The sequence below is a fragment of the Triticum aestivum genome, chromosome 1A, assembly GCF_018294505.1.
Source record: "Triticum aestivum cultivar Chinese Spring chromosome 1A, IWGSC CS RefSeq v2.1, whole genome shotgun sequence".
NCBI lineage: Eukaryota > Viridiplantae > Streptophyta > Magnoliopsida > Poales > Poaceae > Triticum > Triticum aestivum.
In genome coordinates this window covers 287,783,355-287,802,728 of record NC_057794.1, presented here as the reverse complement: position 1 = coordinate 287,802,728, position 19,374 = coordinate 287,783,355, and the positions used below count along the sequence as shown (strand labels likewise).

The 19,374-nt window shown below is 46.9% G+C and overlaps 1 protein-coding gene across 2 annotated transcripts; it reads right to left on the bottom strand.

Annotated features, from left to right (window-relative positions):
- Nucleotides 1-12,010: 12,010 nt before the first annotated feature.
- LOC123046276 (cysteine-rich receptor-like protein kinase 2) lies at nt 12,011-18,762 on the bottom strand. Of its 2 annotated transcripts, XR_006422072.1 has the most exons (9): nt 17,881-18,762; nt 17,021-17,146; nt 15,385-15,512; nt 14,999-15,212; nt 14,567-14,798; nt 14,341-14,491; nt 13,598-13,905; nt 12,454-12,712; nt 12,011-12,191 (listed from the first exon to the last, which is right to left on the bottom strand). XR_006422072.1 is itself a non-coding variant. In XM_044469584.1 (8 exons), exons 1-8 carry the CDS (start codon nt 18,635-18,637, stop codon nt 12,806-12,808), a joined length of 1,998 nt encoding a protein of 665 aa, XP_044325519.1. In that variant the 5' UTR covers nt 18,638-18,762; the 3' UTR covers nt 12,746-12,805. The 2 variants fall into 2 exon arrangements, 1 of the variants encoding a protein (XP_044325519.1); XM_044469584.1 differs by lacking the exons at nt 12,011-12,191; nt 12,454-12,712 and adding an exon at nt 12,746-12,887.
- Nucleotides 18,763-19,374: the final 612 nt, after the last annotated feature.

The window sequence follows — 19,374 nt, the reverse complement described above, 5'->3', positions numbered from 1 at the left end:
TGTGGTGCTCGAAGGGAAACCCTGACCTACGGATAGGGCAGTGGCAGTTCTCCCTTCCTGAAGACGCCGCCTTGGAGCCCATGGGTCGTCATGCTCGCCTTCGTCTCTCCACGGTGGCTTGTCCACGGTTGAGGACCCCGGCAACTCCATAGTGATGCTTATTGTTCATCTGTTGTTGTCTTGGAGTTGTTTCAGATAGTGTGGCTGCTCTCAGCGTCTTTGTATCATGCCTTGGGTGTGTGTGGATGGTACCATGTGTTTGGTCGGTTGGCTCGGTGATGAGTGTTTTATATATAAAGCCGGGGGAAACCCTTTTTGGGTAAAGGGAGGCAAGAATAAGCATGAAGCAACAGAGAAAATAAGAGCCACTCGAGTTGGTTAGCTGTACAGTTTTGGCTTTGGGTCTTAGTTTCCTCTTTCTTTTCTAGTTATATAGCTGGCTCTTGGTTTCATGTTTTGCTGGTCGTTTTGGTTGCAAGACTTGTAGTCACTAATTAAGGCGAAATGACACACATTTCTTTGGGAGAGAGGGGGAAATGTATTCCTGGTGACCACTTCACCGTAGACCAATCCGATCTCCTGAAGCAGGGACAGAGTCAGGATGGCATCATGCAAGTAACAAAATGCCGCATTGCCGGCTGAGTGAGTGGAGAGTACACAATGTGTGGATCTTCCCCAAGATCTGAGACCATTTCAGATAACTTTGGGCTCTCCAATCCACGAGCTAGGTGCTAGCTCGCCCTCGTGGAGAAAACAAAAGGCGGGCCACCAAGTCCTCCCTAGATCTTCCTTTTTCACCCCACTTGCGACCTGGGTGAGACGAGATCCCCCTCGGCCATTGATGAACACAAATGTGTATGGAAAAGAGCAGGCATACCCTTTCCACTCAGGCCCCTCCCACCTTTAGTTTTTGGAACTACTCTACTTGGTATTGGGAGGATGGAAAGCCACGGTGTGGTGTGGCCGGGGCCCAAGGAGATTTGGGCTTTATAGCCTCACCAAGCGCATCGTCTTGCATATGTCCGGCTGGTAGAGGAGTACAATGGTGGTCCTGACCTAGTCCTACTACGGCTGGCTCAAGTTTTTCCATGCCAACAAAGAACGACCCACGCCGTCCTTTTCTCCCCTTCCCTGGTGTCAAGTACTATCACCTGACCCAGTACACCAATGGAATTCGGTGGTGCTAACCGACAAAGGTATTCCGGCGATGTTCGTTCAGTGGAAGGAGACGTTTGGGTCGACTACGAGACGGCTGTGGTGACTTCATCAATCTCAAGATGCGATGCCGACTCAGTATCCCGGAGGTGCTCATAGGGATAGAGTGTGCATGCGGGCGGCGTTTAAAGGGGTGATTGTATGTGTGTGTATGTGAACATCTATGATTGTATTGTGCTAAAAGAAATGGAAGGTATTTAGCCTACCACATTATTATGGTAATATATGTTGTTTCTTATCCAAGGAATAATTCTGGAAGACATAATGTATAGTTCTACAGCTTTGTTTATTATATAAGATAAAAAAGAACTTTCCGAGCATAACGGCGGAATGCAAGTACAATATTCTTCAGGGACAATAAAACATGTCATGTGGTACCAAAACGTATGAGCCTGCAGAGTGAATTAAATTATCTTCTGTACCTGCGTTCGTTCTTGCAAGCTTCCAAGTGCATCATCATCTCCCTGTCAGCAGCGGAAAACTCCACAGGGATGCTTATTTCAGAGCGCATGCTAGCAAAAAGAAAATCCCTGACAAAGATATGCCTATGATGTCAGAGAAACGTTGGTATACAATTTCTCAATTTAGTCATATACAAGGTAATGGGACCATCATACAGCTACTCAGAATAACAGAAAGGAGAAGATAAAGTTGAGGTGAGGATCCTTTTCTTGTGATAATGCACTTGACCAGCATAGAAATCTTACAGACAGCTCAGTTGGCAAAGTTCAGTTCTAACGGTGATTGTTTTTGTTAAAAAGTTGCAGCTCATACAACACGTACATTAAATAACCCCTTACAAGTATTCATTTTTTAGGGAATCTATTATAAGTATTCTGAAACAGTAGATAGGCCAAATCCATTCCCATGCAAGCAAGCGTACAAGTGGAGTAGGGTGAGTGCATGTTAAGGGGGACATCAACTAGAGATTATGGTGCGTATTTCCCAAATGGTCATGCTTCTTTTGGTGACATGTCCACCAGTTGCATGATTGAAACAACAAAGGCTGTCATGTTCACTCATATACTTCATCAGCAGCTGGTCCTATCCTCCTATTATCTTTTGCTTTATTTGTTTAGATTAGTTGGTGTCTTCTATCAGGCTTTGTTGTCCCTTTTACTCCTTTTTCACTTTTGGACATTTCTCAGCAAAACCAATCTGGCCAGGGCCAGGGTTAGCAGCAGCTCTAATCTGACAGGAAATGAGCCAGCCAGTCTTTACCAATCAAGCTAGAGCCACCCTTGTTTCTTGCGTGCTGTTCTCTCAATAGATAACTCACATTTGCTCACCTCCCTCTGAACTGAAAGGCCAGTCTTTCGATGTCAGCGTCAAGCCGCCCTTAATAATGCACACTTGAATATTCCGCTGCTAATGCCCAATGGCGATGATAATTAAACTGATCACAGGATGCATGTTGTTCTCAAGCATGCAGGCTGCCTAGTGTACTGCAGTGTATTGCCTACGTGGATGTGTACGAGAAACTGATTGTTAGACATACGTGTGGTCTTCCCTCTTCTAAAGCGCACCAAGTACAGGAAGAGAAGACAGACAAAATCCTGTCTCCTGATGGGCATAATGAAACAGCTGTTTTTAACCACATCCTGGAACTGCCAGGGGGGAGAAAGACAATCTTTTTCTTTGCCCCCCACAAGTACGGAACACAGATCAGTTGTTATCTGTCTACCAAAGTATATTACTACTAAACAATGCGCCTGAAGAGGCAACCCGTAATATGCTTAAGGTACACAAGTAGCTGCATTCATTCTAAACAGGTACATTTGTGGCTGTACTTGCCTGAATTATGATGGCAGCTTGCCCCTTTGCATGCTTGCAGGGATATACCAAGCTGTTTTCGTATCATCTTTCTAGATAAAAATATTGGGAAAAATAGATGGCTCCTAAAAAACAAGCTTAAGATGCAAAAGCACTCTTCTCTTCATTGCTAACAAGGGGAATGTCCCTTTCCAGGATAAAGCAAACAACAGAAATTTCAAAAAACTCAAAATTCTAACAAGACAGACTAAACCCAAATAACAGCCTGCAAGTAACAATAACTAACTAACTTCTACCCCCTCCGTTCCTAAATATAAGTCTTTTAAGAGATTCCACTATGAACTACATACGGAGCAAAATGAATGAATCTCGCTTTAAAATATATCTATATACATTCCTATGTAGTTTGTAGTGAAATCTCTAAAAAGACTTATATTTAGGAATGGAGGGAGTAAAAGAGTAGGCAAGGGGTGTACTTTTAATTACCGAAAAAAGCTTTTGCCCCGCTTTATAAATAAAGCAAACCGCCAAGAGCACACATACACAGACTAGTCCACAACGGGGTGTGCCTTTAATTAGGAGAGCCATTTTCTTAAACTTCAACAGTTTACCGTATCATAGGGAGGGTGCTTTAAATATACAACTGTGTTAGTTTATAATCCGAGGCACTCCGTCGATCTACCGACCTATGCCGAGTATCACGTCTCCAACAGACCACTGGTACCCAGTCTGAAACCACGTGTCTCTCGCTATTCCTGCTGAAATAGGCTTCGACTCTTCGTTAACTTATGCCGTAGCCCCTCCATCAGCTCAGAGTGAAGTCTTCCGCCAGACTCCAGCTCCACCTTCAACATGACTCCATGTAGCTGCGCTATGCTACCCCCGCGCTCCGTCGATTTCAAACTCTCATGTGTGCACTGCCTTGAATCAACCATGCGCCATAGTCTTGTCGAAGCCGCACAAGCCCTCAGGCCTGCACCACGTGTTTCCACGCCCCAGAAGTCGGCCACCATCAGCATCACGCTCCTATGTCGTCGTCGCTAAAATCACCGCCGTCTTCTACTTTGACCAACATCCATGTCGATCCATCAGACTGTCCAGTCCGACCCAGCCGAAATTATCCAACTGCAACCATGCTCCACCCTGCGTCGTGTCCATTCGCACTGCGTGCATTGCTTGACGCCCTGTGTTTGCATGATCCTTTCACGACACGCTCCAGACTCCTCCGAGCCATATACGCACGTCGCCAATCTTGCCACGCGCACAACAGTCCCTCACGCCACCATCCCCGTACACAACCCGTGTACAAAGAAATAAAGCCAACCTCTGCCATGTAAGCCATCCCGTTGCACCTAGCCATGAAGACTCCAAAGTCCACCACGTGCTCATGTAGGCTGTAGAACCATTGGCCTTCCCTATCTCTTTCTTCCGATGGTTAGCATCAATCTGTTACGTAGCTTCCTTTTTTTTTCCTCCAAACAAATCTCACGTAGCCCTCTTGACCATGCCTTGGCTTCCTGTGCGTTCCAGCACCTTAGACGTCCCATCAAGCTCGCTTGCAAGCCACAACTCTAGGCCTCACGCGCCAGCTTGTTCCACGCGCCAAAGAACATTGGCCGAACCGAGTTGATTTTGTTCGTCACGAAACGGCGTTCGTGGGCATCAACAGAATCGGAGGCGGCAGAATAGCAATCTGAGCTGCAGCGGTTCTTAGCGGGATCGAAGTCGCGGGTGGCGCGGCTGGTCAGATCGGAAGAGATGGCTACAGCGCATCAGTGGATGCAGCAGACGCGTGGCGGCGGCAGTGCGGAATTGCAAGGTAGGAGATCCGATTGAGGGTATCAGATACGTGCAGCGGCAACGGCGGCTTCGTCGGTAGAAAGAAGGGACAGCCATATCGGTGAAACTCGTCATCGGTCGGTGATGGTCGGTGGTTCTCTGCAGTGGGGGTTGAGGCAGTGTGGACTAGCTACCCGGGAGACTCGACCAGGACAGCAGAGACTCGACAAGGTGATAGCGGCGAGGCGTGCAGTAAGCACAGGACACAGCGACATGCCAAGGCACTGGTGGTCAGACATATGGTCAGGCAAAGTGTGTAGGGGTGCTGAAGCAGTGTTGACGAGTACCAGATTCAAGTTGATGACTGGGTCTATCGGTGCTAGTTGATAGACAAGAGTTGACCGTGGAGAATATGAGAAAGTGGCGGAAAGTCTAAAATTGTCAAAAGCTGAGAGAGTACATTGCCGTATATGCTGTGGTGTTCAGTGCACATGGCAAAGTGCGGATGACAAGGCAGAAGGAGGCGAAGTGCTATAGCGATGGGACATCTCAGAGACTATCCGGAAGAAGGGTGAGACAACTGCGAATTTGACTCAGGGTGATATAGGGCGACGGTGAAATTCCTTCAAGTTTCAGACAAGCAGTACAGAAAGAGCGGTGACGTTGAGTTCACGTAACTCTTTTAAGTGGCGTCCAATATGTGAGTTGTTCATTTTTCACGCAGACAGTGATCGGTGTGTGATGTCGTTGAACGGATACTCCGGAAGTTGGAAGTACAAGGTAGAGTAATGAGGAATTTAATTTTGCTCGAGTGTTGACTGTGAAGAAGACGAGAAGGGACTACAGTTGCAGGTGGAGTCACATGGAGTTTGGGAGTAGCAGCGGTGCTCATGGTGTATCTCAAGTCCAATGTACATGGAGGTTTGACGCACGGACGAATTCAAGGTGGTGGAGAATATTCGCCAAGGTGGAGTTTGTTAGAGTTGTGTCGAATATTATTTTACAAGTTAGGTTACAGTTGGACTTGAAGTCGTACAGTGTGTAAACAGAGTAGGAGTCGTGTCCAAGTAGGACACTTGTATCCTATGCCTCTCATATATAGCGGGGGTAGACACACGATGTAACCTATGCCAACATAATAGCACGGGCACGCGAGGGAGTCGGCGGCGTGTGCCGGCGCCCGGGCGGCCAGGGTGCGGTATTGTGACGGTGTCATGGGGAGGAGCGCCCGTAGTCATGCCCCGAGAATGTAGCCATATCGGTGAACCTCGTTAACAAATCTCGATGTCGTGCTCGTGTGATTGATTGGTCCTCGGATGATCAATGGTATGCCTCGGATTTATTCTAACAACCTCCTTTCTATGTTCACGTTATTTATTTATTTATTTATTGAAGGTTCTATGTTCACGTTATTGATGATCCTGTGAGCATCTCAGCCAAGTTACATCAGCATGACAGTGCGAGCCCAGGCCCCAGCTTAGTCACCTCAAATTATTGAACACTAAAATGCGCAAATCTCCCTGTGCCACATGGGGATGACAACGTCAGGAACACATGTTGAGAATCTGCATTGTCAGGAACTGTCAGATGTGTATATGTAAATTAAGAACGGAACCTGTGCCGGAGAATTACTACACTGTTTTAGGACTTCCTTGATTTAAAGGATTCTCATAGGATTTTCTTTCCTATGTTGGTTGTTTGATTTGTAGGTTTGGATTTTATAGGTTTTTTTCCTAAGTAATTATGTGTACTACATTTCATAGAAATTTTGACATCCACTCAAACCTCTTGAAAGAATCCTATGCTTTTCCTGTGATGCAATCAAACAAACCAGATTCCTGTAGAATTCAATTGGACATGACATAATAATCCTATGGTTTTTCTATTCCTGTGCTTTTGGAAAGCAGATTCCTGTAGAATACAATTGGACATGACATGATAATCAAAGACGCCCTTAGGCGATTTGAGGGCAAAATCCCAAGCAAGTTTGAGGACGAAGATATGTACAGAATCTGTACTATGGAAGTACATATGTAGTAATTCTGGTAACCACACTATTTTCCTCTTGAAGAAAAGAAACAATATTTCAAAGTTGTACATGCTTTTGAACATCTCGCTGTCAAAGATGAAGTAACTCGACATGTGGGGATTTCTGTCTGTACGAGCTCAAAAGTATAATTGATAATAAAGGGAATTTCGATTTTGTACAAGTAACTCCAAATCTAAGGATGAATTTGGCAGTTTTTGTGTGCTAGAATTCTGAAATCAAGTATAATTATTATTATTGCACAGCTTGGGTCCCTCTCCGTCTTGGTACCACATGAGACGTGACCTACAACCGTGATTTTGGATTCTATACTTAAATAATTTTTGCACATCTTGCAGGTTGGGGGACCACAGCAGTAATCACTTGGGAAGATACTAGATTTTTAGAATGTATAGATGAAAAATTTGATGCAGGCGAGTTATGTACTCCCTTGATCCATATTAATTGTCGCTGTTTTAGTACAACTTTATACTAGGGAGTACCATTTTATGCCCATTTACGGCATCTTCATCCGGACCCCTAAAACGGACACGGTATTTGCCTGCGGACGCGTCCGCGGATAGTGATACGGGAGCCGGTCATCCAACTGTGCCCGCATATATTTCAAAGGGAATTTGAACCAACCAGACGATTTTCATGAAAGCACGACGAAAGTCACTTAAGTTTGGATATAATTTACATAAAATGGAAGATATTCCGTCTATTCAACTAAAACCTAAAAAGGCACTAAACTAGCTAAAGGGACTAAACTAGCTAGGATGGTGACCTCGTTCGTGTGGCCAGCCTGACCAGCGGCACCGTCGTTGCAACCCATGCCATCGTTTTCATCAAAGTGATCCTTCCAGCGGCGGAAGGGCGCGGGGCCCTGCCCGGCCGCCTAGCGCTCTCAAAGGAGCTGCTCCGCTTCCTCTTGCACCCTGTCGCCTTGCCCTTCCTTGCCCCTGCCGGCAGCAGCAGCGGTCTCGCTGAGAGACCACTCCTCGCCGATCTTGGCGAGCTCCCCGTCAAGGCGGCGCAGCCGCTGCGCGGTCGTCTCCGCAGTGGTCACCGACCTGTCACGGGCCCGGGCCTCCACAAGGTTAGGGTCCGCGCGGACCCATACTGACACCTCGGCAGACTTGGTGAACGCCGAGCAACGTGTCATGTTACGCTATTCCAGCCGCGTCGCCTGGCTGCCCTGCGATGACGAGGAGCCGCCACGGTCACCGAGGTAGTGGAGGAGGAGCTCACGCGCCTTTGCAATCACCGTCAGCACCACCTCCTCCTTCACGGCCTTGCCGCGCTAGTCGCCCCGCGGTGGAGATACTGGCTCCTCCTTCACATGGCGCGCGACTTGGACGTCGCGGGTTTCGTGGGTGGGACGCTGGCTCCGCCTTCATGCGGCTGAGAGGCGGCGAGGCAAGCTCCTCCTTCATGCGGGTTGGCGGTGGAGAGGGCGATGCCGGACCATGGTCTCGGAGTGACCGCTCCATCATAAGCTCCATCTGCCGCACGTACTCATCGTCCATGACCACCACCTCCGCATACAGGTGCAGTAGCTACTACGGCTGATCCTCCACGTCACCGAAGGAGACGACGATCTCCTACTTCTCGGAGAAGCCAACGGCCGTGCAGGTTGAGGGCCCCATAGAGCAACTACGGTGCGCCAAGATCCGCAGGGAGATCTGGATCCGTCGCCTGCTGCCGGCAAGGAGAACCATGATTTTGGCATGGTGCGGACACTGTGGTCTGGACGGCGCCCGAGCGAAGAGGATCAGAGAGGGTGCGGGAGGAGAGGAAGAGGAGTGATGCGGTGAGGTTTGGACTGCCCAGGAGCCCCGCTTAAATAGGCACTGCCAGGCCAGGCGACGGGACGGGAAGCCACAGGGAGCCGACTTCAATGCATCGGCTGGAGTAGGTTTCTCGATTGCCGCATCGGCATTGAAGTAGCACCGCCCACTCGTCCAATCGCGTCGCTTTGACGGACATCAATACTTTGGCCCTGTTTGGAGACCCGCCACTCCACCACTCCGCTCCCGGAGCTGGAGTTAAAAAGCACGGAGCTGGGAAAGAGATGCTCCGCAGCTCCTCGTATTTTTAGGAGCTGGAGTGACTCCGAACAGGGCCTTTGGAGTCCCATCGACTCTGAAGCGGCGCTGATCGGCATTAATGCACAACAACTGCTTCGCGCGGAGAGGGTCTTTCGGGTGGAGAGGGTTTTGGGTGGGACCGGGCTGGCGGCCGCGTACATGGCAGTGGTCCTGAAACGGATCTTCATGTGCCAGTGGATTCGTGGCCGCCTCCCATCTGGGGTTGAGGTCCTGAAACGCAACGGCCCGGGAGATGGGATGTGTCCCCTATGTGGCACGACGGAGGACGCCAACCACATCTTCTTCTCCTGAGTTATGGCCCAGTTCCTGTGGACTTCCCGGACTTACTGGCGGAAATCCACGCCTCCGCCCCCCGCCACCGCCACATTAGGTGGTTGTGCGTTGGGGTGCTGGCCTGGATGCTTTGGACCATCCGCAATAAGCTTGTCATCCAAAGAACTCCTCTTCGTCGTGCGACTGACACAATCTTCAAATTGTGTGGTTACTTGCAGCTTGGGCGGCCGCTTAGCCACCCCGGGATCGGGACGCCATCGACACCCTCCTCGCCGACCTCTGCGTGATGGCCTTCCGAGTTGCGCCTCCTCTTTCCCCCCCCCCCCCACACGCACACACACACTCCCCGGAGCCAGACTAGGCCGTGGCCTCCCTAAGGCGCAGGACCCTTGGACCGCCCCTAGGGCTCTTGCTCGTTGTGTCGTGTGTTCTCTATTTTCAGGGCTTGTTGAGTTGTGCCCTCGGCATTAACCTTTTTCGTACTCTCTATGTGTGCTGACCTTTAGCGTGTGTGTGGTGTGAACATGTGTATGGATGTTATGGCTCGGGCGGTTTGCTTTATATATAAAGCAGGGCGAAAGCCTTTTTCGGTACATGGCAGTGATCTGGACGCCCGCAATGCCCCCATGGTTTGCATCCGGCTTGCGGGATTTCAAACATCCGTACCGGTCCGTGGACCGATGGGCTAACGCGTTCGATGGCAAACTGCGTCCGGATGGTTTGAGGGCCCGCGGTGGATATGCCCTTACCACCCTTGTAGTTTTGTGTTAGAACATAGTAACCGCACTAGCTTATTAATGAACAAATAACTCCATCTAAGTGCATATTTTTATCTCATTAGAGAAGCAACTTTGTGTATTTCCATGGTTCCTAAGCCAAGATATGGTACATGCACAGATATATCTCTAATGGGAAATAGAGGTACAATATAACTATAATAACAGTTGGCTAACATGGGAGTTGTTACAAAAGGAACAGTACAAGGAGCCGGTGAAGCTTGGGGCCAAGTGGCTCGAATATATTATCAGGGTATCTCCAACGCTGTGCATCAAAACGTCGCTAAACATCCGGACGGCACGATCCGGATACTTTCGGTCATCCAACGCCATGCATCAAAAGTCCACAGACCGAGCCGCGCATACTAATTCCCGCAAACTCGAGGCAAACTGGCTGGAGGTCTACGGGCGTCCTGACGTCCGCCGTGTAGGCCTCCAACAGTGTGGTCCCACCCAAAACCCTCGCCATGCATTCACTGCCGCTCAGAGCGGACGCAACCGGATGATCGCCTACTTGCATTCATGCTGGTCAGATAGTCGTGACCGGACGGCTGACCGACACCACTTCATGTGAACGCGGCGACCGAGAAGCCTAATCCGGTTGTTGCACCCGCATTGAAGAGGTGTCGGTCCGCCTGGTCCGACTATTTAAGCAGGCCGACCTCGCCGACAAACCCCATCTCTACTCGATGCACCGCAGCCTATCCTTCCCTCTTGTCCACACACCGCATAGATGGGCAAGTCCGGCAGCGGCTCCGGGTAGTTCTCGGCGCCGGCAGGTGGATCCCCGGGGTCTACCGGATCATGGTGTCGTCGCCCACAGTCTCCGGGTCCGTCGGCATCCACCACTCCGTTGGCGCCCACGGTCAAGGAGGAGGTGGTGTTCTCCGATGACAACAAGGAGCAGCAACAGTTGCGCCTCCTCGCCGAAGCCGGGCGGATGGACAAAGAGTATGCGCAGCAGATCGAGCCGTTGCTCCAGCAGTCGGTTGTCGACCGCTGTCCGGCACCGACCTCTCCGCTGTACCACCGCTTCAAAGAGGTGCCGCCCTCCCTGCCACGCCACCGCGTCAAGGAAGAGCCGGCGGCCCCGCCTCTATGCAGTGTCAAGATGGAGGCGCCCTCCCTGCAGCGCATCCAGTACGAGTGGCTCATCCAGCCATCATTGCCGCCGTGCCGCTTCGGGCGCGGCAAGGAGATGGCCCCGCCATCCCCGCCCCGGTGGCGCGTGGCCACCGTGAAGGAGGCATCTGCCCTGCCAATTGCCAACCCGCGCAACCACCTCATGTACTACCTCGGACGTGGCGGTGGCGCCTCCTCCTCGCGTACTTGGATGGTGGCTGGCAAGGACAAGCGGTGCAATGCGGTGCGCCGTTTGGCCTTTCCAAAGTCGGACGTGGTGCCGGGTGCGGGCCGACCCGGACCTCACGTTGGCCTGGGCCGAGGATCGGTCCAGGACCACCGCACAAACGTCCTCCCACCGCCGGTGCCAGACCAGTGAGCAGCTCTGCAAGATCGGGCTGGCCATGTCCTCGCCAGCAAGAGCAAAGGCGGCATGGGCCCTTTTTTCTATTCAAATCCCAGGAAGCCAAGACCAATTTCAACACAGTTTGTAGGCAAAACAGCACTGGAAACTTTGAAACACAAACGGCCAGAACGCCTAAGCTTAACCTAGCTAGCTAAGAATACCTTAATAACCTCGAATACAGGTCAACTATTATGGTTTTTGGTTTATCACTATCTTTTTTTTCCTAGAATCATCAACACGAGAGCTCATAACATAAAAATAAAACAAAAACTCGACCAGCAGGCACTAGCCCCCGTGGCTGAAACACAAACAGTTAGAACGCCTGAGCTTAACCATAGCTAAGAACAACTTGCCTCAATAACCTAGAACAAAGATCAACTATTGTGGTTGTCAGTTTACCACTATCCTTTTTTACCAGAATTATCAACATGAGAGCTCATAATATAAAAAAAACAAAAACTCGACCAACAGGCACTAGCACCCGTGGCATTTCTCTTTAGAAGAACACCCAACCACCATCAACAGGAGAGTTCATATACAATAGTTTAATGACATACTCATATAAGAGCTCTATGATACAATAATTTGCTGATACTATAGACAGGTAGTATGATAATTGAAAATCTGTCTACATCAATTACAGGATGAATTGTCTCCATCACATAATGTGAAACAATATATTGGTGTGCAACAACTTGGATGCTCACTACCTGAATGTTGTGTAGTGAAGTCAGCTTATGTGGCACACACTAAGGCAGGGGAAGCAAAAAAGATAAGTAGACCACTCGATAGTGCTAGACCACTGACACCCACATAATAACAGATTAAAATATGAATAATGTGAATGTCAGAATTTCTTGACCAACGCATAAAGCTATTAGTACATAGATTAAGAAACACAGGATAACTATTTATCAAAAAATGATATTCAGGAGTAACCTCAATTCAGTTAACTAATAAATTAATGATTACCTATGTGACAGCATTGAAGAATTTTAGTAGTCAGTCTGTAGGACGACAAATCATCTCCAACTTTCTGAGCAATCCCAAATATACAATTATATTGCTGCCATGGAAAGGTTATTAGCCCATGCAGAACCCACATAAGCCTCTATATATTGGTTTCCGATCTTCCCTCTCATTTGCAGTTTGTATCAGCAACTGTTGTCGCATCCACCATAACTTATCAGATATGACATTGTTTCCAACAAAGTGCAGGGTGGTGTCACCCCTGCCAATTCAAGAAAGAGGGGATGCGGTTACCTGGAGCTTCATGTACTTTTTGTATTCTATGCATATGAATAAATAAATAAAATTATTAGGTTTACTCAATACTTAGCTTATCAGAAAGGATGCCTGCAGAGTTCCAAGGGCTGTAGCTTACTTTCTGTAGACGTTCATGAAAACTGGAAAGTACAGCAAAACATTTCCCTAAGTTTGCAATCAAAATTAAGGGCTTCCTGTAGGTGCTGGCTGAGGCTTGTACGACACAATCTCTATCATATTTATTTGAAAATCATTATGTAGAAAGAACCATTCACTTGTTAGCACCGCCTAATTAGGAGACAGCTAAAGTTTCTTGAACCACATGAAAGGGTGCCTGTCCTCTCACACACAAAAAAGAAATGCCTGTCCTCTCACACACAAAAAAGAAGTGCCTGTCCCCAGTATGGATTTATGTCTGGTAGCTAAGTTTCAGTTGTATATGTTCCCTATTTCGATTTAGATGAGTGGGTAAACCAGCATATTCTAAGGTTGTTTTACTATAGCGACTGCAACTCAGAAATCAGAATTCATGTTCACGGCATACGAGCTAGAATACCTTGACACCAAGGTAAATTCTTGATTGTGAAAATGCAGACCGAAGCATAGAGCAAGGGACATGAAGAATGGTCTCAGATCGTCGATGTCACGCAAGCACACACTTGTAACATGCATGAGGGTTATATACTTACACGAACAAAAGAGGAATTTCAAACAATTACACTGCTCTCATATATACTGACAAGTACGCATCCACTCATTGATATATAAAATATAGATACACAATTGTAGTTACAAATCAATCACTATCACACAAGAAAAATGCAGTCACACGCAATACAACGCCTTTTACCTGGCTGAAAACTGTGAAATAGAGACAGTGGCCCTGGATGCAGAGGATGAACTTGAGGAGGATGTTTCACCTCGCACTCTACTTGTTGAATCAATAAATGTGGGCCTTGTGGGCTGTAATTCTGAAGAATTTCTTGACAACAACAACACAACCACCTCTGACATCGTTGGCCTTGAAGCAACCACTGATTGAGTGCACAGAAGTGCTATCTCTATTATTTTCTTTACCTCTTCTGACTTGTATTCTTCACGATCCAACGATTCGTCCACCAAGCTAATCAAGTTCTCATTTTCATATAACTTCCATGCCTGTACAATCGACAGGCATAAGAAAATATCTTATTGACTATCTCAAGATAGCATAGTGTGTGTACATAATGAAACCTCAATATAATAAGTACACAATGATCGTATGAACCATTAAAGCCTTTTTCTCAGATAAACATGGAATTCTCCAAAGTATAATCCTGATCTTTATGAAGATTTTCTGGAGAAGCATAAACACTAAGCAATGCTTACTTAGAAAGAATTTTATCAATTACTGTACTTCTTAAATCAGCAGTGCATAGAGTGAGAAAACCAGCCCAGGAATTCACATCACAAAATTAGGAAGTGGAACTAAAACTAAATATACCCACAAGGACATATCAAAGACTTGTGTAAGTGGCTATGTGAAATATGCAAGTCATATGCGGTAATTTACGGCACCAAGAAAAGCCAAGTTTTCAGAAGAAAGATGGATACCGATTCAAGTAGGTACTGTGTTTCAGGCTCCAGCCTTGTATCATTGCTCTTCCGACCACTTATTATTTCCAGAATGACTACGCCAAAGCTGTATGTGTCAACCTTCTCTGATAGTTGGCCATGGATTGCGTACTCAGGAGCAGTGTAACCCCTGTTCAATAGTAAAATATAATCATCAGAAAAATAGGCTAGATGTCCAATGTAATATTTGAATGTTCAAACTTACAGTGTTCCTGCAAATTTAGTGCTGAGATGGCTATGATCATCAGGTAGGAGCCTTGCCAAACCAAAATCAGCAATCTTAGGCTGAAAGTCATCATCAAGAAGAACATTGCTAGATTTAATATCACGGTGTATGATACACACATGGAACTCTTCATGAAGATATGCAAGGCCACGAGCCATGCCAACAATGATGTTAAATCGTTGCTTCCAGCTAAGTGTTCCGCGTCTCTCACCTGTTATACCAGAATGTGTGAATGTGAGGTCATTATTTAAGAGGTGCAAGTCAGCACTGTCACAAGTTAATCAACTCGGTTTGCAAGATAAACTGAGTAATTGCCTTCCCAAAAACTTAAACAATGAATATCAGACACACCATATAGGATATTTTCCCACATGTCAAGTAGATGAAGAAGCAAGGATCAAAGGAGCATACCGAAGAGGAACTTGTCAAGGCTATTGTTCGCCATATATTCATAAACAAGCAGGCATTCGGAACCCTTGCGAGAACAACCAAGAAGCCTTACAAGATTTCGGTGATGAACATTGCTAATCAACTTCACCTCACTTTCAAAATCTGCTTTGGCCCTGCTGGTTTGCATTACTGTCAATCTTTTTACTGCAACAGTTTTCCCATTTTTCAGCAAACCCTGTTAGAAAGACAATTTTGAATTATCATTTTGCAATAAACTAATAAAGTACTGCAAAAGGCAACTTGGTGATCAGTGATCAGAATATTCTTATTCTGTTTTTCCGTTGTGTAGCATTGCCTTTTGTCTGCAAATCTTCGTGAGTGGATTAAACATTTGAAGATCACTATACCTTAAATACATCTCCAAAACCACCTTCTCCAAGTTTATTTTTCTCACTGAAATTATTGGTTGCAACCTTAAGATCATGATAGTAAAAACTGGTTGGACCTTGTAGTTCCGTTGCTCCAAGTATATCACCTAAAAGAACATACCGGCATATGAGGAAACACAGACACAAACAAAGATTATTTGATTATTCTTTTCCAATTAACTTTCCAGAAACAGATTAGTGCGCAAAATACGGCAACTTTAAAAAAAATGTAGCTAATAACACTTGCAAATGTCAAACCAATGTAAATGTTCATGGCTAAACTCCAATACATTTAATAAAGTATGCCCTTGTAAAATTAGGCAATTCCTGGAGTTTCCATAACCTGGTTGTTCTGAATAATGCTTGGACAAACAGAACCTGTCCCTACCAATCAACACTTTATGTTTACTTGAATAGTGCAACACAAATAACAGAAAAAGGAGACAATATCAAGAGAAGAGAACAGAACACATACAAAATTAAAGGTCTGCAACATAACTAGAAATTATGGGATAGGTATAAAGGTGCGGCCTGGAACCCAGAGCACATGCTCCTGGCTAGAAAATAGTTTCAGAATGTAAAAAATTCTGAAATATGTACGTTCTCTGGTCACTTTATACTTGTAAATTCTAAATATACGATCAAATTTTTCTTGGAAAAAAGAGACAAATGGTTGTAGTCACACTGTTCAAACAATAAGTTGAACACTATCCTTTTGTGAGGGTAGATTTCATTATATTTTTGTATGAATTTTGCAGGTGCTCATTTTATAACATGATGCACATCTGTAAACATTTTGAGGTCACTTGAAGATGCACAAGTAGGCAAAAACCCATATCTCAAGCACACACCCTTGCATGTACGGAATCCACTTTATATTTAATATCACTAAACCTGTCTTTGTTCCATGGTGCAAAAATGGTCGCTTTTATGAAAATTCACAGGCATATAAAGGAGCCTAACATTTGCATTTATATTTTTCCAAAATTCTTTTATGTTCTGAAATGCTTTTTGTAGAGTATACAACAAATTCTAAATACAGTTTTCAAATTTATCGTTCACTGCAGGAGGACGTGCCACCAAAAACATTTTTGTTCCTTTAGACATTATGATACAACAGAGAGGAAATCAAAGTGTGTGGGGCACAACTATGAAAACATGTCTACTTCTGCCTTCGGAAAAAATGCAACGTCAATCTTTATATCCAGGGAATTCCGTAGGATGTAAATTATCAACTGCGATTAATTACATACCTGCCTTGGTAATCAAAGGCAGTCTAGTTATATACCTGCCTTAATAATCAAAGGCAGTCTAACTATATTGGAAATGAAATTGATTCGGATAGCACTGAAAATCTTGTGTATCATGCCGGCATCAATAGATGATTGATGACCATTGGTGATAGTTACACACTGCATGTCATCATCCTCACAGGACAATAGTGGCATGACATTGCAGATGTTCTCATGAAAGGCAACACAGAATTTACAAAATCACTTGACTACCCAAGAGACGGTTCCATGATAAATGACAGCAACTTTGACCATGTTACTAAGATTAGACTGAAAACTTGACAAGAACCAAAGAGCTTTAACTTCACAAAAACAGCATTTACCTCTCCGAGGCTTCTGCAGCTTCCTAGAACGACGGATCCACAACAAAGCTAGTAACCCTAGAAGCAACAGGAAGGCTACACCTCCCAAAATTCCTCCTATGATGGCTCCCTTCCCTCTTGATTTTCCTGAACCAAATCATGAATTGTGAGATCTGAACTGAAGACGAACTTTGAATTGGAACCTTTTTCTTTATTTGTTTTTTTTGTAAAATTATACAGCAACCAAATTATCATTAAAGTTCAAGCCAACACGGCCACTGGAGCAAATAAATGCCTTTACATTACAACAACAACAACAACAACAACAACAACAACAACAACAACAAAAATAGAGAACTTCAAAGTTCAAACTCACCTCAAACATTGGATTCCAAATGTACCAAAATATGACCTGGAGGATCTAAAGCTGAGGTTTTAACTTATTTTTTTCATGCATCACATAACTAATTCTCCATGAAGTCCTCAATTTGCTGCTTCTACACACCCCCTATACCAAAAGTTTTGCACATGATCTGGCCAATCGGTGCAGCAAATAAATGGGGTAAAAATGTGAAAAATCTGTTAAATTGGGTAATTGCTGCCACAAACGTGACTTAGGGGTAAAAAGTGAAATTAACTCTATTTCTAATTTGCAAGGTAGGAATAATAACTTTGGAAAATATTAGGACAATTTTAAACAAGGATATGCTGCAGCAATGAGACTTTGGGAACTCGTCGATAAAAATCTATACCGGTCGTGCAAGCAACAAACATGGACAGCGAGCCAAAGATGGCCTCGGTACAACGCAAAACTATAAAAAAAAACTTCTCGAAGCTAGTAGTATGTTAACAACTCACGCAAAACACGAGGATGAACTCACCAGAGAGCAAGTATGCCGCCAAGTCTACGGTGGCATTAGCTGGGAAGAACCGCTTATCAGAGTACCTCATGAAGCATCCGGCGTCCACGGCGCGGCCGTCGGAATTGGGCGAGCAGCCGCCAATGTTCCTCGAAGCCACCTGCAGGCACTGCGCGCATCCCCCCGCCCCGACCGTCTCCACACACTGCGCCATCGCGTACACGCCGGCGCCCGCGGCGGCCGCGGCAAGCCTCGGGGCGCGCGGCACCGCGGCCGCGAGGTCGCCGATCAGCGCTCGCACCGCGCCGTCGAAGCCGCCGCCCGCCACGGCGGAGCCATTGCAGAGCTGCGTGTTGCCGGGGAGCGTGGACTGGTCGAAGAAAGCCGCGCTCTCGTACCGTATGACGCAGCCGTCGAGGATGGCGCGCCCGCCGTTGGCGGCGCCGCAGGAGGCGCGGATGCGCGCCGCCGCGGCGTCGAAGCAGGCGACGCAGTCCCTCCCGGTGACGTACGGGCGGCACTGCGCCAGCGCGAACGCCGGCGCGGCGGCGCGCGGCTCCGACGCCGTGGCGAAGCCCCCGGCGGAGAGGTTGGCGCGGAGCTTGGCGAAGGTGGAATTGAGGGCGACGAGGAAGGCGGCCGTGGGCGTGGCGTTGTACTGGCTGCACCCCAGGTTGAGCAGCGTGGCCTGCGGGTCGGCGACGACGGACGGGGCCAGCGCGGAGGCGAGTGCCAGCACTAGAGCAGGCAGCAGCGGGAGGCGAGCCATGCGGTGCATCGGCACCGCCGGCTGCCGGAGGGAAGGGGGAGGAGATATCGCCGTGGCCGCTGGGTTTTGGACGAGAGCGGCGCGGCAAGGGTGGTGTGATTAATGGCCAGGTCGGGAAGTGTGGAACAGCTGATTGGTTCGAGATGGTATAAATATTGGGATGAGGGATGATCCTCTGTCACGTCCAGCTTCGCTTTAATAATTTATTTTCAAGAAGCAATCTCACTCTCTCTTGCATTGCATGTCGCCGGAATACCTTTGTTTAATCAGAACTGAAAACGGCTGAGGGTGTTTGGTGGCGTGAACGTGTTGACGATCGGCTGCTATTCTTGTGGTTGTTGGGCACTAGCTTGGTTCCTTGCTAAAATTTTGACCGTCTATGCGAACTTACTCCAAGATTATTGGGGAAGCGCAGGGGTGCAACGATTGTAGGGCGAAAAGAGTTTTTTTTTTTTTAGAAAACTTTCAATTTATTCATTTCAATCATGGCAGTACAACGAACACCAGAAATAATAAAAATTACATCCAGATCCGTAGACCACCTAGCGACGATTACAAGCACTGAACGAGCCGAAGGCGCGCCGCCGTCATTGCCCCTTCCTTGCTGGAGTCGGACAAAACTTTGTAGTAGACAGTCGGGAAGTCGTCGTGCCAAGGCCCGATAGAACCAGCGCAACAGAACAACAACCGCCGTCGATGAAGAGTAGCGTAGATCGGAAGGATCAAACCTGAAAACACATGAACGT